Genomic DNA, 22,639 nt, shown 5'->3' with positions numbered 1-22,639 from the left:
GAACCGTATGTAACCCGAGGTACTACTGTATTGCAAACCGCCCTGTGATCCTCAGATGGAGGGCGGTATAAAAATTTAATGAATAATAAAATTCCATGTATGAAATACTTGCTATTCCATCTGGCTCTCAGACTGACATTCACCTGACTCTGTCATCACTGTCACAGAGACATAGAGGGAGTGCCCAATAAGATTGTTGAGGTTGTGAAATCGAGTCTGAAGGGTGTCTCTCCTTAGAATTCCTTCCCCTTCTCCATTAGTAATCTGAAAAGGGAAATGGGAGGTAAGTTTTACAATTGTTTGTGCATGTGTGTGTGTGTGTGAGAGAGAGAGAGAGAGAGAGAGAGAGTACACACACATAAACACACCCTACCTGAATTCTCTGGAGTGAGTCTGGAATGCTGTGTTTGACGCCATCCACTTTCACTCCAAAGAGGACAAAGGCCATACCCTCCACACTCTTCCCATAGAGGAACCTAAAACAACAAAATCCAACGTCAAATAAGGACCAAGTTCAAAAAGGATAGGGCTGTCTGTTAGAGGCACCATACTTCTCAGTAACAGTCACAAGAAGAGAGAGGGCTTTTATGCTCACATCATGCCGAAAAGCTTTCCTCCTGTGCTGGGGTCCCAACACAAACCATGCACAAACACAAACACACACACACATACAGAGAGAGAGAGAGAGAGAGAGAGGCCTGAGGCAAAGATTGGTATGCGCCTGTGACATCACGCACTCAATGTGGGACATGACACACGCACATCGTCGGGAGGAGGCCTTGCCCAGAGTCACGCAGATTCGATGGCTGCGGCTGCCTTCGATGCTGCACTGTGTTTGACTCTGTGGTTCAACCACCCCTGCCCCTCACTAATGGGGCGGCTGAACCCCCTGGTAAGGAATACTGAGGGGGTGACGACACCTCTGCCACCTGCAGTTGGCACAGCTGCTCCCTGCAATGCTATTAATTCTAGATATGTTAATTTTATTTCACGCAGGTAATACCTCGTCTTTACCTTCCCACAGTTGCAGACACCCACCTTGCAGTGATAGACACTCTGAAATCCTTGTCGCTGTCAATGTAATAAAATTTAGCCGATGGCTCCACTATGACTTCGAAGCTGGGCAATACTAAAGGAAAAAAATATAGGGGAAGGAGAACATAAATATTTGAGGAGAGATGTGACTTTTTAGGACAGTGTCTGCAATTTGAAAAGTATGAGTGTTATGTACTGAGTTGAATAGGATCCAAATTGCAGCAGTCTGATTGGTCCTAGAACAATAGGATCCAGAAGGCAGCAGTTTGATTGGTCCGCAGGAGCCACCCAATCCAACTCCAGGTGGAAGTGAATCCGCAACCTGATTGGCCTACAGGAGAATCCCGGAACTAGCCAATCACATGGGGCCCATTGTGTAAATAACGTATATAAAGCAGACATTTCGGGGGAAGTTCCATTCCTCACTACTATGAGCATGAAATCCACACTGGACTCCGAGTATATTTTAATGAGCAATCCCAAAGCAGAGCTGAAGAACCAAAGGGCATCTTCCAAGGGATTAAAGAGGAAACATTGCCTGTGATGAACCAGGAAAAGTGCTAAGCAGAGATGGTTCTCCTTACCATATTCTTTGACATCAAATTGCGTGGTGAAGGTCTCCTGTGGGGAGTCTTGATACTTGGCCACAATCTTCCAGGTCCCCAAACTAGAGAAGAAAAAGGAAGGAATTTATAATTTACCTCTGCTTTGTCAACTCATGATATTACAGGTGAAATCAGAATGGGCTGCAGGGCCTCTTCTCACCATGGGTGAGGTTAGAATATAGTCTATGTCCCTTGATGCTCATTCCCCTCTCCCCCCCCCCATGGTGGTTGGAATTAAAATGGTGCTTAGGGTCCTGTCTGGAGGCCTGTAGAGAAACGCACCGTGGCTGAGGGAGGGGGATGATTCTGCTACAGTGGGGGGCTCAGTTTGCCAAAGTGGGCAGGAACATACAGTGGTGCCCCGCAAGACGAATGCCTCGGAAGACGAAAAACCCGCTAGACGAAAGGGTTTTTCATTTTCTGAGGTGCTTCGCAAGACGGATTTTCCAAAGGGCTTGCTTCGCTAGACGAAACAGCCCTGCCTCTCCAGTCATGGCGACGGTCGCACGCTCGCTTCCCCGCTCCTCCGGCTCCCTCCCACCTTCCGGCTGACCTTCTGACCTTCCGGCTGCCTCGCGCCGCTGCCCACCCCCCTCGCGCGCTCCCCTCAGGAGCCGTTGCCGCCAGCAGCCAGCATTGCAGCCAGAGTCGCGCTCCTGAGCCCCGCCGCCCTCCAGCAGCCACGTCGCGCGGTGTCCACAAGGCGCGGGTGAGTCCAAGGACCGGCTGCGGCAGCTGCCCTGCTTCTCCCCACCCCTCCCCGCCGTGGTGCTTCGCAAGACGAAAAAACTCGCTCTACGAAAAAACTCACGGAACGAATTAATTTCGTCTTGCGAGGCACCACTGTACATCCACATGCTCCTTTTAGTACCCTTGGTTGCAGCTTATCAGGCCCTGGAGATTTGAATTCATTTAAAGTAGCTAGATGTTCCCTTACTACCTCTTTTCCTATCTTGGGCTGCAGCTCCCTCCTTACATCATTAATTCATCATTGATGTGCTTTCTTTGCCAATTGCTGTTTCAGCTCACTTTCTGTACAAACAGTGCTATTTTCTCCTAGAAAAATAGGTGCTAGGACCCACCATGAACACCACCCTCGTTCTCTTAGAATGGCAATGGCGCCAACCTGAGAGGGGCCGGAACTGAGTTCAGGCACGTTCTGGCTGAAAAAAACAGTCCTGTGTACAAATTTGGTTTGAGGTAATAAAGGTAAAGGGACCCCTGACTGCTAGGTCGAGTCGCAGACGACTCTGGGGTTGTGGCGCTCACCTCGCTTTATTGGCCGAGGGAGCCGGCGTACAATTTCCGGGTCATGTGGCCAGCATGACTAAGCCGCTTCTGGTGAACCAGAGCAGCGCACGGAAACGCCATTTACCTTCCCGCCAGAGTGGTACCTATTTATCTACTTGCACCTTTTTGGCGTGCTTTCGAACTGCTAGGTTGGCAGGAGCAGAGACCCAGGAACAGGGGCTCACCCCTCGCGAGGATTCAAACCGCTAACCTTCTGATCAGCAAGCCCTAGGCTCTGTGGTTTAGACCACAGCAGCACCTGTGTCCCTTAGGTTTGAGGTAATATTCATGGCCAAATACCTGACAATCTCTGGTAAGGGGTGAGGTTGGAAGTTTCTTGAAGTAGGATTGATGAATGACTGCCTGACAACAATTCCTTCAGGTGTCTGAAAGAAGGAAAGTATATTTAAAGGGATGTTGGAAAAGTAATAATAAAAACGCTGGCACTTAATATTTGTATTCCATAGTGCAGTGCCGGATTTACGTATAAGCTAAACAAGCTATAGCTTAGGGCCCCATTCTCTTGGGGGCCCCAAAAATATTTAAAGGGGAAAAAACCACTGGATGTACATTTCCAAAATATAAGATAAAAAACAAATAAAATAAAACCTACATACAGTTAGAGCTTAATAATTATTTCACTATTAATATACTTCTTCTTAATTGTATTTCAATTCAACAATTACTTTGATAAAATACATGTTTTGTTATGTGCAAATGGCTTTAGATACTTATTAGGTCCATAAATTACCATATAGCATACATTCAACACAAAAAACAGCAACAATTTGTTGTTGACAAAGGAGAGCTGGACATATAAAGGGTCCCATTACCTTCAGTAGCTTAGGGCCTCATCAAACCTACTGTATTTTTTGCTCTATAAGACTCACTTTTTCCCTCCTAAAAAGTAAGGGGAAATGTGTGTGCGTCTTATGGGGCGAATGCAGGCTGCGCAGCTATCCCAGAAGCCAGAACAGCAAGAGGGATTGCTGCTTTCACTGTGCAGCGACCCCTCTTTCTGTTCTGGCTTCTGAGATTCAGAATATATTTTTTCTTGTTTTCCTCCTCCAAAAACTAGGTGCGTCTTGTCGTCTGGTGCGTCTTATAGAGCGAAAAATACGGTAAATCTGGCCCTGCCATAGTGCAAGAGTTCTTATGGAGCACAAGAGCTTGTGTCCACACAAGATGCGCACCATCAAGATGAGGAGACCAGATGTGATGTGCTAAGCAGAGCACTGGATCGAGACCAGCAAATCTTTGCTCAGCCATAAAGCATACTCTCCAACATTTCTCCAGTGAAAATGGCTCTGACTGTACCCACCACAAGGACACATACACGAACCACTCACCTCAAACTCAACAATCACAGGCTTAGCCAAAATCTGCATTTTGTGATTCACAGAAAAGATACGGTAGTGCACTGAGAAAGAAGAGAAGAGGTTTGTCATATACCCTGTACATTTGGTTTGGCAAAGTTTCATGTCTTCCCTCAAAGCACACAGTGAACACCAATGTTTTAAGAATGCTGATAATTACCGTATTTTTCTGCCTATAAGACGCCCCCATGTATAAGATACCCCTAATTTGGGGGACTCCAAATTAAGAAAACATCTCTCAGCACTACCTGTGTATAAGATGAGCCCCAATTTTAAACCTGATTTTTTGGTAAAAAACAAACAAACAACCTAGTCTTATACACGGAAAAATACGGTATTTGCTAGAGATCTCTAGATCCTACACAGGAGAACTATGGGAGGTGGGCTTACTTGATCAGGATAAGTTAAACTGACTAGAACACAGTTTATATTTCTAATGTAAAATGTCACCAATCAGGAAACAAACCCTCTTGCAATATAAACTCTCTCAAGTGTTTTTTTACAAATAGTTAAGCAAATATGAAGTTGTTGTAAGCGGTTCCAACGTATTTCGCCCAATTGCGCTTGGAAATGTACTGGCAGGGCCGTAGCTAAGGGGCGGTGAGGTGGGCCCCCGCCAGGGGGGCAGACGATGGGGGGGCGCAAAATCAGCTTAAAATATTTCCATAAATATGTCTGTAAATAAAAAATATCAATTATTGCCTCATAAGAAAAGGTTTTTAATAGAGGGTGCATTGAATGGGTGGAGGGGGGGTTGGAGGAGAGGCAAAAAGAAGAGCTAATCTGTCCATGGCTAGGGGGCACAATCTGGACGGTTCTGCCAGGGGCACAAGATCACCTAGCTATGGCTCTGTGTACTGGGAGTCAATGGAGGTCTTTCAGGACCAGTGTTATATGATCTCAAGAGCCAGTCCCAGTCACCAGTCTAGCTGCCACATTCTGGATTAGTTGTAGTTTCTGGGTCACCTTCAAAGGTAGCCCCACATAGGGCGCATTGCAGTAGTCCAAGCGGGAGATAACTAGAGCATGCAACACTCTGACAAGACAGTCCTTAGGCAGGTAGGGTCTCAGCCTGTGTACCAGATGGAGCTGGTAGACAGCTGCCCTGGACACAGAATTGACCTGCGCCTCCATGGACAGCTGTGAGTCCTTCAGGGGCACAGTTACCCCATTCAGGACAAGGGAGTCCCCCACACCTGCCCGTCCCTGTCCCCCCAAAACAGTACTTCTGTCTTGCCAGGATTGTCTTGGTAGAAGAGAGTCTGCTGGTTCTTTAACAAGTGCAAAACCCTGCGAGACCTGTTTACCAGTGGTAAAAGAGTTGTGATGTGTACGTCTCTCTCAGACGAACTTCAATTGTCAGTTGTGTGAGGTGGGGATCATCCGTTCCTATCTCTGGAGGCAAGGGAAGGATCTATGAACTGCGGAGATCTGCAGATGGCAAGTAGGTTATCCACTCCAGACCCCTCCTGAAGTTCCAGATAATGTTCCAGGAGGGACTAGCAGAAGGCTTTACCTTTGGACCCAGGTGTGTAGATGGTTTTATCTGTCTGGATGAAGAGATATCCACTGTGGAAGGAGACCAGAACCATCCTCTCCAATGTGAACTGAGGACACTTGGCCACAACAATCACATACTGGTTTTGCTTGGAATCCTTCTTCATATCATTGGCAGAAACCTGCAGGGGCAAATCAGGAGCTAGAAATCAGATATCTCCTGGTTTTTGCTTACAAGGCAAATAGTAGCAAACTCAAATCCCTGCTCAGTAATGGAGCTCAGTAGGTGACCAGTTGCTAATTCTCAGCCTAGTAAAACTTCACAGAATTCTTGTAAGATTGGGGTGGCAGAAATAACACATTCAGGTTGCGAAAGTGCACTGTTTTTTGTGATGCTGGTTTTAAAAAATAAGATGTGGATTTAAAAGAAATAATTAGTATTCAATGTTGTGCATTGAAATAACGTTATATGAAAATGGTGTGCCGGTGGTATTTAACCCCTGCTAAGTTGGTAAAAATTTATAGGACAAGTACAGATAGCTGCTGGAAATGTAAAGAAAAAAGAAGGTACCTTTTATCATATGTGATGGACTTGTAAGGTAATAAAAGCTTTCTGGGAGATGATATACAATGAAATGAAAAAAAAATGTTTAAAATAACCTTTGTTAAGAAAACAGAAGCTTTTCTATTAGGAATTATAGGTACTGATGTCCCAAAAGAACAGGAAAAACTTTTTATGTATGAAACAACAAGCACACAGATGCTACTAGCCCAGAGGTGGAAAGAAGACAGAGTCCCTATCAGAGAGGAGTGGCAAATCAAACTGATGGACTATGCTGAAAGGACAAAACTGACTGGAAAACTCAAAAACCAAGAGGACAAAAACTTTATAAAGGAATGGGGAAAATTTATAGGTTGCTTAGGAGACCACTGTAAACAGATGGAAACATTAGCAGGATTTTGACTCTCTTGTAGCATAACAATTACCATGGATTATGGTTTGATATAAAAACTGGAGTATCGAAGAATATGTAGTATTAAATGTTTAAAATGGGACCCCATGGAGGGGGTGAGGGGAAGTCTGGAGATTCAGAGGAATCTCTCCATATGGATAATTTTTTCACTTTGCTATTTATAATTTTGTATTGGTAAAACCAAATAAAAAGGATTTTTTAAAAAAGAGAAATAATTATGTTGCGTATTGAGAACTATGGAAATTATTATTGTGTATTAAATGTATATCACACTCTTCCACCAAAATTCAGCTTTCCTGTAAAAAAAACTCAAGGTGCATTTTACTAACTTATAAAGCTGATCTCCTGTATAAGAGACTCTAACAATCTGGTTCTTCTCATCTGTTACACTGAGGTCTGATGATCCACTATTGCACCATAAGCACACATAAAGGTAAAGGTAAAGGGACCCCTGACCGTTAGGTCCAGTCGCGGACGACTCTGGGGTTGCAGCACTCATCTTCCTTTACTGGCCAAGGGAGCGGGTGTACAGGTCATGTGGCCAGCATGACTAAGCCACTTCTGGAGAACCACAGCAGCGCACGGAAACGCCATTTACCATCCCGCCAGAGCGGTACCTATTTATCTACTTGTACTTTGACGTGCTAGGTTGGCAGGAGCTGGGATGAGCAACGGGAGCTCACCCCGTCGCCGGGATTTGAACCGCCGACCTTCTGATTGGCAAGCCCTAGGCTCTGTGGTTTAGACCACAGCACCAGCTGTGTCCCTTATAAGCACACACAGACACCCCCAAAATAACTGACACACAGTGCAGTCCTATGCTGGTAGTACTGTGTTCAACCAGGTTCAGTGTGTATAGGACTGCAGCATGATTTCTGCATGTATAGGACTGGAGCGCACAAAATGTCATCATCTCTAATCGTCGCTCTGCACCCACCTTTATGGTTGGGGTCACCATCATGCCACTTGCTGGCTCTATGCGAGTTTTGACCATGTACAGGGTGTTTCTCTTCTGTGGGAAGTCATGGACAGAGACGGTGACCTCTGCTTCAAAGTCGACCCCATGAGCCTCCACCACAATCGTCTCTTCGGTCTCTACCCGCAGGACGCTTGGGGTGATGAGGGAGTAGCTACAGAGGTGAAAAAGCTCACAGTAGTGAGTTTGTTTGGTGCATTTAAATGTCATATGACAGCCTCTCCATGCTGCATCTGCCAGGATGTATTGTGGGCACTCCTTGCGCAATGGATTTCACCGTTTGCAGTTGTTTGCAGTTCTGATACTGTTAATCATTGCCCACCACTTCTGAGGACCCATTTGCATGGCCCCCCATAGGAGCCAACTCCTAGGGGCCAAGGGGGCTTCACCTCCCCATAAGATATTTGAGGGTGCCAGGACCCCCAAGTTAATGGGCATTGGCCTTCAAATGGTGTGTGTTCACCATGCCATGTGGGGCCTCCCCAATATTCTATTCAAGTTGGCACCCCTGGTGCCCCCCATGGGTGCTGAAATATGTTTGTCTTGTGGCATCTTTGTCCCTTTTAAAGCACACTCCTCCACCCCACCCCCTGTTACTTTAGTCAGAGGCCTTATTTTGTAGCAAAAACAAAGTTTTGCGGCACCTTAAAGACAGAATGAATGAAGTGGCTATTGACCCATCACCAAGACATCGATTCTAACTGTGTCTACATGGAAATGAGCACCCCACTTGTACCCCACTTCTTAAGAAATGTGGTGCTGGTGTGAACTGCTGAAATCTAACCTGTACTTACAGTTGGCTGTGAGAAGAAGTCGGGAAAGAAACCAAGAGGGCAGCCACCAGGTAGAGAGCAGTCCCCTCCATGGTGATCTGGAGGAACATGCCAGGCAAGCTACCTTCTCGGTATTTATCCTCTGAGCCCCCTGTCCAAGCCCTTTTGCAATCTCTCCATGTTTAATCAGTAAATGGGGAGGAGTTGGAGCAACCTGGCAATTTCAAAATAAACTAGCAATCCTGTCAAAAACCACAAGGATTTATCTGTGTGTTTTTAAAAACCTGTGCCTCTCCCGAAACAGGTCATTCATGATGGCAGTCAAGGAGAAGCAGCCATAATTGCATTCTCTCTCATTTTGTGTTATGCCAGGCCTCCCCAGGGCAGCTGTTTTGTGAATGCCATCTGCAGTATGCTCTCAAAATTCAAATTTTGTCCCCTGGTCTAAGAAGGTTGGCAATCGCTCCCTCTTTTCTGGCTTTGTGACCAGTTATCAGTCAATTCTTTTACTGAGGTTTTCTTTGCTAGATGTCACATTGTTATCTGTGTTCTAAAAATGCTTTTTGCTGCTTTCCACTATCCACATTGTACAGACACATCTAGGAGGGAAAATCAATGGGGATGGTGCCCACCCGATTACCCCTGACCATTGGCTATTGTCATGCTTAGCCCTGAACTGGTGCCAGACACACAGTCCTCAGAGGCCTCCTAAAGAACCCCTCAGCCCACCAGAATGCTGGTGACATAATGTCTAGGTCCAGGCTGGACAGTGACACAGCAGACCTCTGCGTCAGGTGTGAGGAACCCCTGACCTTCCTGATACTACTGAAATACAGTTTCTATCACCTCTTGCCAATGGCTATGCATGCTGAGATGGATAGGAATTGTTAAATAGTGGGTAGACATGGCAGACGACACAGCGATTTCTCCAAAGCAGCTCTTTATTTTGTAAGCTGGAACAGAACTGAACAGCAAACAGCTCGGCCTGCCTGCTTTTATAGGCAGCCGGCTGTCAACATTGTAGCAACAACAACCCAGGGTTTCCCGCCTAAAATAACTGACGTGGACCTGAGTGAAAACTATCTACAGTATCCCCCTGCTGGCCCAGGGTGAGAACTTCAGTACATAACAGGAATTGTAGTTCAACATCTGTCATGGTCCAGTTTATGGGCCCAACTGAGGATGTCGGGACCGGGGGCAAGATGGCGGGGTGGGAGCAGGAACGGGAGTCCGGAAACCAGGAGTCAAGAAGCCGAAGGTCCGAGGGTCAGGAAACCAGGAGTCAAGGGTTCGAGGATCAGGAAGCAAGGAGTCAAGAAGCCAAATGCAGCAAGGCAGGAAGCGTGTTGCTGTGGCAAAGAGCCGAAGGGAAATGCTGACCTTATATCCCTTCCCCGCTCTTGCCACCAGGTCCAATGAGTTACCGTGCGGCCTCACCTGTACGGCCACGCCTTGCCTCTCCAGTCCTGCGAAGCCCTACTGGTCACAGGGTCTGGCTCCTGCATGCACTCTTGACAACATCTGGTGGGCTAAAGATTTCCCATACCTGCTCTGTCAACCCAGGGTCGTTGTGAGGGTCATGGTTAAGTGGCCTCTACTCATGGGTACGCAACCCATGAAACTATACCAGCAGCTTTCTTGAGCCCTCCACTTGCGGAAAATAGTACAAGCATCTGTTTCCTGATTTGTGATCTTCCTTGCTGAGCCCCCCGTGATAATGACCTTGGACTGTTGTCTGCTCTGGTCTCTAGGTCATATTTTGTACCTGATTCTCTGTGCCTGGTCTTGGTTTGTTTGGTGTGCTGCGCACTGCAACTCTACCCTTGTTGGTGAGGATGTTGGTGAGAGACTTTTACCTCCTGGGTCTGAGCCCCTAAGCTCTGTGGAGATCCACTTGGAATATGACAGTTATGTTGCCTGGGGCCGATGAGAGTTGTATAAGGGAGTCCTTGGAGCACCCCACAATTGCCTAACCTTGGCTCCCATAGGTTCAGGTCAAGGGTCACAAGCAAAAGACTTCAGCCAGGAGATAGAAGCAAAACAGCGACCTGTAGACCTGATCTTTATTGCTGTGACAAGACGTCTCGCTACCACAAAGAGAAGAAGCCCGAAGCCCTGAACAATGGTTACATCAGTATTTTAAAGTTTCCCATAATACATTTCCAGAAGCATCATCAAGACATCATAGATATGTCACAGAAAAGGTGTGGTCCCATGCATGCCCCTGTCACTCAAATATACCATATTTTTCTGCGTATAAGACCCCCCCCCCATGTAAAAGACGCCCCCTATTTTCTGGGACTCAAAATTAAGAAACTGCACTACAGTGGTACCTTGGGTTACATAGGCTTCAGGTTACATACACTTCAGGTTACAGACTCCACTAACCCAGAAATATTACCTCGGGTTAAGAAATTTGCTTCAGGATGAGAACAGAAATCGCGCGGTGGTGGCGCAGCGGCAGCAGGAGGGCCCATTAGCTAAAGTGGTGCTTCAGGTTAAGAACAGTTTCAGGTTAACAACGGACCTCTGGAACGAATTAAGTTCTTAACCTGAGGTACCACTGTATTCACTATCCGTGTATAAGACGACCCCTTATTTTAAACTTCAAAAATTGAGGAAAAAATATAGTCTTACACACAGAAAAATACGGTAGTCTTTCACGTGTACTCCATCAGAGTACAAAGGAAAGCATTTACAGTTCCCTGTCCCTGAGTCTAACAACATCTGAAGTGTCACATTTTCTCTATCCCTGAACAGAAAAAGCAACTTTTGGAGGAGGTAATTCAGAGTAGAGAAATAAGGGTATGGTTATGATGACTTTTGCTCAATAAAATGGGCATAAACAACCGAATAAAGAGTTAATTGGGAAATGCTGGTTATCAGCTGGCTTCCAGTAACAGGTCTGGATAGAAATGGAACCTGGACAATCTCCAAAGACATTGTTGCAACACGTCTGCATGTTTACTAGGTCAAATATGCAGTTTGGTTAACTCAAAAGCAAATGCCCTAATACAGTGGTACCTCGCTAACCCAGAAATAGTACCTCAGGTTAAGAACTTTGCTTCAGGATGAGAACAGAAATCATGCTCCGGCGGCGCGGCGGCAGCAGGAGGCCCCCATTAGCTAAAGTGGTGCTTCAGGTTTAAGAGCAGTTTCAGGTTAAGAACAGACCTCCGGAACAGATTAGGTTCTTAACCTGAAGTACCACTGTACTGGGTGAGAAATGACTGGTTGTGATAGGGGCTGCAAGTGAGAGTCAGAAAGCATCACAGGTATTTTGAAGAAACTAGTGCCAGGGGTGCCATGGGGGAGGGGACAAGGCCCCCCCAAAAAATTTGAGGAGGCTCAGCCCCCTCAAAATTCCACAGTGGCCGTGTGCACACTCCAGGGGGTACTGATGTCACTTGTGCAAGCTGTGTGGTGTGCGCACAACACATAGCATGCCCTGCGGCCTGCGTAAGTGATGTCAGCACTGACACTGGGTGTTGTCATAGAATCATAGAGTTGGAAGGGACCCCAAAGGTCCTCCAGTGCAATGCAGGAATCTCAGCTAAAGCATCCATGACAGATGACCATCCAACCTCTGCTTGAAAACCTCCAAGGAAGGAGAAACCACAACCTGCCAAGGGAGACCGTTTCACTGTCGACCAGCCCTTACTGTCAGAACGTTTCCTCCTCGTATGTTTAGTTAGAATCTCCTTTCTTGTAACTTGAAGTCATTGGTTCGGATCCTACCCTCCAGAGCAGGAGGAAACAAGCTTGCTCCACCTTGCGTGTGGCAGTTTTATTACTGACCTCCTGGCTCCAGCTTCTGACTGATTGTTTGGCTGTGACACTTGCTGGGAAATCTTGGGCCATTCACAGTTTCTCAGCCTCATCTTTCATAGAAAACGGTTGTGAGAATGACATTTTAATGTATTTTTAATCTTTGTTGGAAGCTGCCCAGAGTGGCTGGGGAGACCCAGCCAGATGGGCAGGGTACAAATAATAAATTATTATTATTATTAACTGATTGGCAAACTCTTTGAATACATAGAACTGGCCAAAATGACTCACAAAATATGAAATCAAAAGGGATCAAAGTTTGAAGATGAATGGGGTAAATTTGTTGTGTATATTAAGATAAATTGTAGAAGTTTAAAAACTGTAGTGGGTTTGATCTAAACCATATGATGTATATAGAAGGGGTATAACAATCTGCAGGAGAAGATTCGAATTAAGAAAACTGATGGGGGGAGGAGGGAAGTCAGGGCGTTAATATGCGCTTTGTAAATAAGATAACGTAAAATGTAGACTTTAAAAGATCGTTTCATTTATTATTTTCTTTTCTATGTTCTTTTTTCCTTGGTCATTATTGTTTAATTCTTTTGTGTTTGTGAAAAGCAATAAAAATTATTTTTAAAAAAATAAAAATATATTATTATTATTATTATTATTATTATTATTATTATTATTGGGGGGGCATGTAAACTGCCCTTAGCTCATTGGAGAAAAGGCAGTGTATAAATTAAATAAAGGCATTCCCCTATTTTGCAGAACTAGAACCTATCTGCAACTAGCAGCAGTGGAATATCATGCTCACAAGATGCATTTCCTTCTCCTGATCTTCTGTTTCTGGATCCCTCAGATGAATCCTAAATGCAGTCTTATCACAGCACGAACCTCCACCGACACTCGGAGATGTTGTGGATGTAGTATTAGGACTCAAAAGCAAGAAAGTCATATTATAACAAATCTTTTAAGTAGAACACTTTCCCAGTCTGCATCTGCATTGAAATTATTATTTTTGCTTGTGCGTCTGTTGCCCTGGGCTATTTTGGGAGGAAAGATAATAATAGCAATAACAATTTTGTTATCCCTGGAAAGCGGCACCTGTTCAGCTCCTGTCTGTGATGAACCTTTTAGAAGAAGAAGAAGAAGAGTTTGGATTTGATATCCTGCCTTTCACTCCCTTTAAGGAGTCTCAAAGCGGCTAACATTCTCCTTTCCCTTCCTCCTCCCCCACAACAAACACTCTGTGAGGTGAGTGGGGCTGAGAGACTTCGGAGAAGTGTGACTGGCCCAAGGTCACCCAGCAGCTGCATGTGGAGGAGCGGGGAAGCGAACCCGGTTCCCCAGATTACGAGACTACCGCTCTTAACCACTACACCACACTGGCACAAGAGCACTGCCAGAGGGGGAAAAAATGAGTGACAATTTTACAATGGTTCTAAGGCAGGGGTGGGTCTTTCTAGCTGGCTCTCACAAGCTCTCCCCAGGCCACATTCCTAGTTGTCTCTACTTAAGAAAAGTCATACAAAAATGTATCACCAAAATAACTACTCCAGATTAAGGAGTAAAAAATAATAATCATATGAACTGATAAGATCCTTTTCCTTGTGTCTCCTCCACGAAAGACCCCGAGGTCAGCAACACAAGAAGGGGCCTTTTTTGCCGTGGCTCCATTTGTGGAATGCCCTCCCCAGGGACGTTTGACTGGCACCTTCATTATACACTTTAGGCACCGGGCGAAAACATTCTGATTAAACATCTATGGCATTTAAAATGATGTGGGGGGCATTGTTTTGTCTGCAATTATGCTATGTATTGTTGTGTTTTTATACTGTTAGGCGCCCTGTGATCCTCAGATGAAGAGCAGTGTTGTTGTTGTTTAGTCGTTTGGTCATGTCCAACTCTTCGTGACCCCATGAACCAGAGCACGCCAGGCACTCCTGTCTTCCACTGCCTCTCACAGTTTGGTCAGACTCATGCTGGTAGCTTCGAGAACACTGTCCAACCATCTCATCCTCTGTCGTCCCCTTCTCCTTGTGCCCTCCATCTTTCCCAACATCAGGGTCTTTTCCAGGGAGTCTTCTCTTCTCATGAGGTGGCCAAAGTCTTGGAGCCTCAGCTTCAGGATCTGTCCTTCCAGTGAGCATCAGGGCTGATTTCCTTCAGAATGGATAGGTTTGATCTTCTTGCAGTCCATGGGACTCTCAAGAGTCTCCTCCAGCACCATAATTCAAAAGCATCAATTCTTCAGCGATCAGCCTTCTTTATGGTCCACCTCTCACATCACTACTGGGAAAACCATAGCTTTAACTTATACGGACCTTTGTTGGCAAGGTGATGTCTCTGCTTTTTAAGATGCTGTCTAGGTTTGTCATTGCTTTTCTCCCAAGAAGCAGGTGTATTTTAAATTTCGTGGCTCTGTCACCATCTGCAGTGATCATGGAGCCCAAGAAAGTAAAATCTCTCACTGCCTCTATTTCTTTCCCTTCTATTTGCCAGGAGGTGATGGGCCCAGTGGCCATGATCTTGGTTTTTTTGATGTTGAGCTTCAGACCCTATTTCGCACTCTCCTCTTTCACCCTCAATAAAAGGTTCTTTAATTCCTCCTCACTTTCTGCCGTCAAGGTTGTGTTATCTGCATATCTGAGGCTGTTTATATTTCTTCCAGCAATCTTAATTCCGGTTTGGGATTCATCCAGCCCAAGCCTTTCGCATGATGAATTCTGCATATAAGTTTCACCCTCATTAAAAGGTTCTTTAATTCCTCCTCACTTTCTGCCATCAAGGTGGTGTCATCTGCATATCTGAGGTTCTTGATATTTCTTCCAGCAATCTTAATTCCGGTTTGGGATTCATCCAGCCCAGCCTTTCGTATGATGAATTCTGCATATAAGTTAAATAAGCAGGGAGACAATATACATTTAATTAATGAAACTCTTGTTGCTGTTGTTAAATATAACAACAACAAGCTAGCGCAGGATCCTGTTTCCCCAGCGCCAACCAGATAATCCGGGAACTCTCCCAAGCAAGGCATGAAGCCTATAGCGCCCCTCTCTGGTGCACAGCTGCCCCTAGGCGCGGAGCATCCGCGGAGCTCTCGGACTCGTCCGCTCCTCCTCCGCGATTTCGCTCTCTAATCGCCTTCCTAAATTACCAACAGGCTGCGCTCCGAGCTCGGCGCAGCCTCCCTTTCCTCGCCCGGGGAAGGCGGGGCGGCGACAGTGGGGAGGAGGAGAAGGAGGAGCCGGACCTCGCCGGGGAGGACGGGACTACAACGCCCGGCGTCCTCCGGCTCGGGGCGGGCTCGCTTGTCCTTCGATCGCCGGGCTTGAGGCTGAATTTGGGGAAGTAAGCGAGGGGCGGCTGACTCCGGAGGCGAGAGGCTTGGCTGGTGCGCGGGCGAGCGCCCGCTTCTGCGCTTTTGGAGAGGTGGGCGCTGGGGTCGTATTTTTTGTTGTTGTGTCTCTCTCCTCACCTTTCTCAACGAGGGATCGTGCGTAAAGAGGGGCGCGAGAGGTAGGTAGGTGCCCGGCGGCGGGGTGGGCAGCAGCATGGCGCAGGAAATCTCCCAGCCAGGAGGTGCCCCCCGCCTTCTCCAAGGCACGACCGGGTTGCAGCCGGCTGTGGCTTGCATAGCCTCGGGCTGCGTGCGCGCCTTGGAGAGGTGGCACATAAAGAGCTTGCGGCTGTTGCGTCCGCGCCCCAGCGTGGATTTATCCGGGGTGACCGCTAGGCTGGAAGGTCCCCCCCCCCCCGCCTTTTTTTTCCTCGGCCTTTTCCGCTCGGTGAGGACACCCTGTAATCCCCCATGACGTGGCCAGTAATCGCCCTGCCGCCGCCTGCTGCTCGCCGGCTGGCTGGCGCGGCGCTGGGTTGCCAGGTGGCGGGGCTCCTCCGGTGTCTTCTGAGCTGCTGTTTGCAAGGAGCTTTCCCCATCACTCTCCTTGCCCGGGCCTGGAATAGAGAACCTGTAGCTGCACAGGAGCCCCTGGAGAACGAGGCAGGCCGAGGCCGGTTTCCGATTTCCACTTGCTTATCTGCCTACACAGTTTCCACAGACGGGTAGCAACGAAAAGAACAAAGGGCAATGCGGCACCTTTCCGTTTATTTCGGCGTGAACTTTCATAGACTGCTGGGGTCCCTTCTAGACAGGGATGCACGAGCTGCTTGAGAGGGGATCTTAAGCTTTTGTGTTGCTGCACCCCAAAATAAGTTTTGGGCTGCATCACACCATGCATCCTGTGGCTGGGAGACTCCTCATTGCATGATCCCTACCTCGTGGCACACACTTTGAACAGTGCACCTCCATGCTGCACTTTGGAATAAGGGTCTGGATATTTTTTTACTCCCAAGTAAACAGGGCACCCCGCATGATGCACCCACAACACTGGGAGACCATCCCCTACAGTGCTCTAGCTAGCGTTTCTTTTGGGGGACAAGTCACTCTTCAGCATGCTACCCAATGCCAGTAATTACCAGTATTAATAAAGTATGGGTGTGCATCAAAATAAGCATTGATATATCTGTACCAGCAGGAGCCTACAAAGTGCCACAGTCCAGGCCACTTTTTGTGGGCATGTTTTGCAAGGACAGTCTCCCGAGTCTCTGTTGACTATTTTATTGGAGAACTCATGTTTTGCTTTAAATTGCTAAGCAAGTTGCAAAATTTCTAAATGTTTTAATTTCCTCCAGACAAGCCCCGATTGTTTACCTGGGTCTCTCCTTCCTTTTAACAATCTTACGTATTTCATGTTCTGTAACTTTCTACTGATGGTCAATGGGCTGTAAATAAGGCCTATATTCATTCAAATTATAAAGAATGTGAATCTTAGGTTGTGTACTCCTACATCCAAGCTTTGAATCGCCGCAGATGGCATATCCACAGCAGTTGATGTCTGTGTAATTAAGAAATTGTGAGTTAGCAAGCCTGAATATAATTTGGGCTGTCTCAAGGGACATCGAGATGCCTCCACATTTTCTCCAGGCCAAGGCTTTGTTTTGTACAAGTAGCTCTAAGGCATGATGACACAAAGCCTGTTTTCTTTTCTTTGCAATACATACACCAACAAATATGGAGTTGGGAAGGGCAGGGAGGGTTTTGTAACCCAATTGCAGTCTTGGACCACCCCTCATCATACACTTCTGTTTGCTGGGTACTGTTTCTCCCCTGAGCACCTGTGTCTTAGCATCTTGTTTTTGCCCAGATCTCATAGATTCGAATAATAGAACTGCAGGGTTGGAAGGGACCCCGTGGGTCATCTAGTCCAACCCCCTGCAGTGCAGGAATCACTGCTAAAGAATCCCTGGCAGATGGCCATCCAATCTCTGTTTAAAGAGCCAGTCTGGTGTAATGGTTAAGAGCGGTGGACTCGTAATCTGGTGAACCAGGTTCGCTTCCCCTCCCCTCCACATGCAGCTGCTGGGTGACCTTGGGCCAGTCACACTTCTCTGAAGTCTCTCAGCCTCACTCACCTCACAGAGTGTTTTTTGTGGGGGAGGAAGGGAAAAGGAGATTGTTAGCTGCTTTGAGACTCCTTAGGGGAGTGATAAAGCGGGATATCAAATCCAAACTCTTCTCCTTCTCTTTAAAAACCTCTCAACGAAGGAGAGTGCACCACCTTTCCAGGGAGATTATTCCACTGTCAAACAGCTCTTACCCTCTTATTCTATATGATTCTTGCAATTTGAATCCATTGGTTTGGGTCTTACCCTATGGAGCAGCAGAAAACTAAGCTTGTTCCACCTTGTATGTGACAGCCGTTCAGATATTTGAAGATGGCCATCATACAGCTCTCAGTCTTCTCCAGGCTAAACAGTACCCAACTCCTTCAACTGTTCCTCATAAAGCTTGACCAGTGGTTAGGTATGATGTGAACTGTAGTCCAGCAGGTATCTGGAGGACAATCACATCAGTAGGTCCTGTGGGAAAGACCCCGTGGTACCCAGCTAGATTGGAGAAGACCACACAGACTCCTCCCACCCAGCGAGCCTCACCTGTTGAACCAGGCTGTGTGCAAAGAGGCTGGTCCTGGTCCTTGATCTGGCAGCTTTATTTCCAAACCCTCTTCTGTAATGCTGAAGGATGAAGCAAGGGAATGTGTCTTGAGTGGTAACAGCACACCATATGCTGCATGCCACCGGCACTCTGGAGATATTTCCGATGACCACTGACCCGATCTGCAATGGAAAACTAGATCAGAAACATCTCAGGTTAGTCTGAAACTCCATGTGGGAGCTTGAACAAGTCACAGCAGCATTTTAGGCCTTGGAACTCTGACTCAGCATGTAATGTATATAATAGCCCCCTGTTTTCTTATTTAAGGGGTACTGTTTAAATACAGCATCAATAATCCCAGCTGAAAGTGTGTGCTACGAGGATAGAGTGGTGGAAAAATGGACTGGGTAAGGGTGACGAAGGAGCAGCCACACTGGGTGGCGTGAGATGCAGGCTCCAGGGACGACCCAAAGCTGTGTTTAGTCTAGTTCAGCACTTGTCTTTTATGCTGTACGGAATACAGGCATAAGAGCAATGCACACCGTTTGTAAACGGATTATAGAGCTCTCTGAAGTAATGTTAGAGTAATAATCTGATTTCCACTTTGAAGGAGGAGAGAAGAGGCTCACAAGCAGAGGAGGAATCTATTGGTTATGTTAAAAGGGTAAAATGGGAAGAAAACTGATGTGCTCTGGCTTCTACACCCTCAATCCCCCAGCGGTGGAAAGTGTGTCTCTGGGGGTGTCAAAAGTTACCAGTTTCTCTCCCTGGTTCTGCCCAGGCTGCTCTGTTGGCAAATCAGACAGAGCAAGGGTTATGACAACAGGCCACCCATTCCCAGTTTGGCGCAGAAAGTGGTATCTAGCAACAGTAGACTCAGAACTGTTTGCGGTAAACAGCTCCAGCATTATTTAGGATAACTTGGAAGTCACACTTTGTTCAGTGGGGCTTCCTTTCAGGAAAACGTGCAGCGTACATATTTAAAGCACCTTGTTTGCGGGGCCTCTTTTTCTGTGTGGATCCCTGCTTGAGGAACACTCTCCCCCGGAAGGCTCACCTAGCACCTTCATCACATATCTTTATGTGCCAGCAAAAGCGATGCTCTTCTCCCAGGCCTTTGGCTAATTAAGCAATCTATGGCCTTTTAACGCAGGGACGCGGGTGGCGCTGTGGGTTAAAGCCTCAGCGCCTAGGGCTTGCCGATCGAAAGGTCGGCGGTTCGAATCCCCGCGGCGGGGTGCGCTCCCGCTGTCTGGTCCCAGCGCCTGTCAACCTAGCAGTTCGAAAGCACCCCTGGGTGCAAGTAGATAAATAGGGACCGCTTACTAGCGGGAAGGTAAACAGCGTTTCCGTGTGCGGCTCTGGCTCGCCAGAGCAGCGATGTCACGCTGGCCACGTGACCCGGAAGTGTCTTCGGACAGCGCTGGCCCTTGGCCTCTTTGAGTGAGATGGGCGCACAACCCTAGAGTCTGTCAAGACTGGCCCGTACGGGCAGGGGTACCTTTACCTATGGCCTTTTAAATTGGGGTGGTAGGGGTTATTGTTTCCGTTTGTTGTGATGCTATGCGCTTATGTGTTTTTAATATTGTAAACCGCCTGGTGATCTTGAGGTGAAGGGCTGTGTATAAATTTAATAAATAATAAGTAATTCAGATACCGAACTGCAATATATTTTGCACGCCTTTCTGCTCCATAAAATGGATGTTGGGAGGGAGTCAGTGTTTGAAGCCTTAAAGGATTACACTGGTACCTCTGGTTGCAAACGGGATCTGTTCTGGAGGCCCGTTCACAACATGAAAGGCATGCAACCCGCAGCGGCGTGTCTGCGCATGTGCAGGTTGTGATTTGCCACTTCTGCGCATGCGCGTGATGTCGTTTTGTGCTTCTGCGCATGCGCGAGCAGCGAAACCCGGAAGTAACCCTTTCCAGTACTTCCGGGTCGCCGCGGGACGTAACCTGAAAGAACATAACATGAAGCGGACGTAACATGAGGTATGACTGTATTGTGCCCTAAATGTATGTACCAATTTTCATTGTGATATCTATTGCACAGGGTTCTGTAGCTTTGCAAGGCGTCTTGGAAACAAGTTTAGGGGGGAGAAAACGCTGCCTCTTTTATTCAAATATCTCCCTGTCAAATCCTCTATAGTATATAATCCACCAACAGCTGAAGGGCACCGTGTCGGCTTCCCCTGTTTTAGGGGGAATGACCTTGAGCCAGTCCTTGACACCAGAAACATAAAAGTTACGTCTGTCGTCTTTTCACCTAGCCACAAGTGTTGTGATTTCCTCTCTATCCCGTGGTCCAATATTTGGTGTTGTAGGTAAGACTGTGGCTGGCACGTCATCAGACCTGTATTGCTTCCAGCCCAGCCCACAATAATACTTAGCACGGACCTGTTTTTTAAGTGTTCAGAGCACTTAAAACATTCCTGGCAGAGGCGGCATTTGAGATGGGACAGCTTGATCTCTCTCCACCACTGAGCTTCCAGAAACGGTCAGAGTGAAGAGATCCAATCCTAGCATCCTTTGAACCATATACCATGCTTCTCCCCGCACTTCCTCAGGATTTCCTCTGATTTTCTCCTCTCCCTTCCGCAGGCTGTAAGATGGCCGTTCGAAATGTACTCGTGACAGGCTGCTCTTCCGGCATTGGCCTCGCCCTGGCGGTGCGTCTGGCCAGGGACGAGCTGAAGCGATTCCGAGGTGAGGAGCTGCCTGGATCCAGGGACCAGTTGCGTGGGGAGGGAACAGTGCGGCTCCTTGGAAGAATCAGAGCAATGAATCCCATTCTTCATTCCTGAGTCTACTGCTGCATTCAGTCCCTGCCAGGCTTTGCACCCAGAGGTGCTTTTCAGGTTCTACAATGAGGTGTAGATGTCTCAGAGGCAACTGCAGGTTAAACAAGCAAAACTTTGGCACTGGTGTAAGAGTATATAAAGCGGGTGGGTTAAAAAGACTGGGTTAAAAAGCCATTTCCCTGTCAAGTCCTAGGCTTGTTTTCTTCCTGACAAGTTACAGTGGTGCCTCGCAAGACAAAATTAATTCGTTCTGCGAGTTTTTTCATCTTGTGAATTTTTCATCTTGCGAAGCACAGTTTCCCATAGGAAATGCATTGACGGTTTCCCATAGGAATGCATTGACGGTTTTAAGAAAAAGGCGCAAGACGTTTTTGTCTTGTGAAGCAAGCCCATAGGGAAATTCGTCTTGCGAAGCAACTCAAAAGACTCTTTTGTCTTGCGAGTTTTTCGTCTTGCGAGGCATTCGTCTTGCGAGGTACCACTGTACCCGTATTTTTCGCTCTATAGGACGCACCCAAGCAAAGGACGCACCTAGGTTTTAAAGGAGGAAAACAAGTAAAAAATATTCTGAATCAAATCAGTGTCGGGGCTGAAGGGGGAAGCCCGGGGTTTCCCCATAAAGCCCCGGCATCCCCAAGCTAGAACAGCGAGACGCTGCGCAGCGCTCCGTGTCTCTGTTCTGGCTTTGGGGACAGCCTTTCAAGCCTCCGCAGGGCAGCGGGGTGCCTTCACCCCGCTGCCTTGCGGAGGCTTTGCACAGCTGACCCCGAAGCCTTTGGAGCGCAGCGCGAGGCCCCCCTGCGCTCCAAAGGCTTCAGGCGGCTATCCCTGAAGCCTGGAGAGCGAGAGGGGTTGGTGCGCACCGACCCCCCTCTCTCTCCAGGCTTCAGCAAAAGCAACGCGTAACCTCCGGAGCTCGGAGGGAGCGCTCCCTCTGCGCTTTGGAGGCTTCGCGTTGCTTTTGCTGAAGCCAAGGAGCCTGCATTCGCTCCATAGGATGCACAAACCTTTACCCTTCATTTTTGGAGGGGGGAAAAGTGTGTCCTATAGAGTGAAAAATGCGGTAATTTTCCTATATGCAGTGAGGAAAACTCACGTGTGCAGGTCTCTGGCTTCTGCCGCTTCCACGTTTGTGGAGACATTAGGCATTCAGTTTTGCACCTGCAGCCTGAAGTGGAACATGGCCTTGGATGCTACAGTTATTGTTTGGTATTCTGAACACCTTTGAGCGTTGTTAGATTGCCTTCCCTAACAGAGGAGTACAGTGGTGCCCCGCAAGACGAATGCCTTGCAAGACGGAAAACCCGCAAGACGAAAGGGTTTTCCGTTTTCAGAGGCACTTCGCAAGACGAATTTCCCTATGGGCTTGCTTCGCAAGACGAAAATGTCTTGCTATTTTTGAGGGGGGTTTTCGCTCCCCAACCCCTTTTTCTAAGGCACTAAGCTGCTAATAGCCTTTTAGCAGCTAATCCGCTAATCCCTTAAGCCTTTAATAGCCGTTAATAGCCCTTTAATGATAATAGCGCTAATCCGCTAATGGGCT

At 47.3% G+C, this 22,639-nt stretch overlaps 2 protein-coding genes across 7 annotated transcripts in view; one reads left to right on the top strand and one right to left on the bottom strand.

The window, feature by feature from the left end:
* The window catches only part of LOC310667328 (venom factor-like), a 55,942-nt gene extending 47,258 nt beyond the window's left edge, over nt 1-8,684 (bottom strand). Inside the window, exons 1-9 of one of the 2 annotated variants that reach the window (XM_083419299.1) lie at nt 8,548-8,684; nt 7,715-7,907; nt 5,823-5,985; nt 4,280-4,350; nt 3,231-3,316; nt 1,620-1,702; nt 1,039-1,129; nt 374-476; nt 144-264 (exon numbers count right to left, since the gene is read on the bottom strand). In XM_083419299.1, the coding sequence (XP_083275425.1) occupies nt 144-264; nt 374-476; nt 1,039-1,129; nt 1,620-1,702; nt 3,231-3,316; nt 4,280-4,350; nt 5,823-5,985; nt 7,715-7,907; nt 8,548-8,636 (1,000 nt within the window). In that variant the 5' untranslated portion in view covers nt 8,637-8,684. Of the gene's footprint in view, nt 1-143; nt 265-373; nt 477-1,038; nt 1,130-1,619; nt 1,703-3,230; nt 3,317-4,279; nt 4,351-5,822; nt 5,986-7,106; nt 7,509-7,714; nt 7,908-8,547 lie in introns of those variants that run through there. The other variant, XM_083419300.1, reaches the window with a different exon arrangement.
* A 6,841-nt stretch (nt 8,685-15,525) lies between these two features.
* LOC310667700 (retinol dehydrogenase 8-like) overlaps nt 15,526-22,639 on the top strand; it is a 30,644-nt gene continuing 23,530 nt past the window's right edge. Inside the window, exons 1-2 of one of the 5 annotated variants that reach the window (XM_083420555.1) lie at nt 15,526-15,729; nt 20,897-21,001. In XM_083420555.1, coding sequence (XP_083276681.1) covers nt 20,905-21,001 — 97 coding nt within the window. In that variant the 5' untranslated portion in view covers nt 15,526-15,729; nt 20,897-20,904. Of the gene's footprint in view, nt 15,817-18,072; nt 19,457-19,829; nt 21,002-22,639 lie in introns of those variants that run through there. The other 4 variants (XM_083420557.1, XM_083420556.1, XM_083420559.1 and 1 more) reach the window with 4 other exon arrangements.

Source organism: Podarcis tiliguerta (genome assembly GCF_965153285.1).
Source record: "Podarcis tiliguerta genome assembly, chromosome: 17".
In the NCBI taxonomy this organism is placed as follows: Eukaryota; Metazoa; Chordata; class Lepidosauria; order Squamata; family Lacertidae; genus Podarcis; species Podarcis tiliguerta.
The sequence above is the reverse complement of the archived record's forward strand: the minus strand, read 5'-3'. Positions and strand labels throughout refer to the sequence as shown.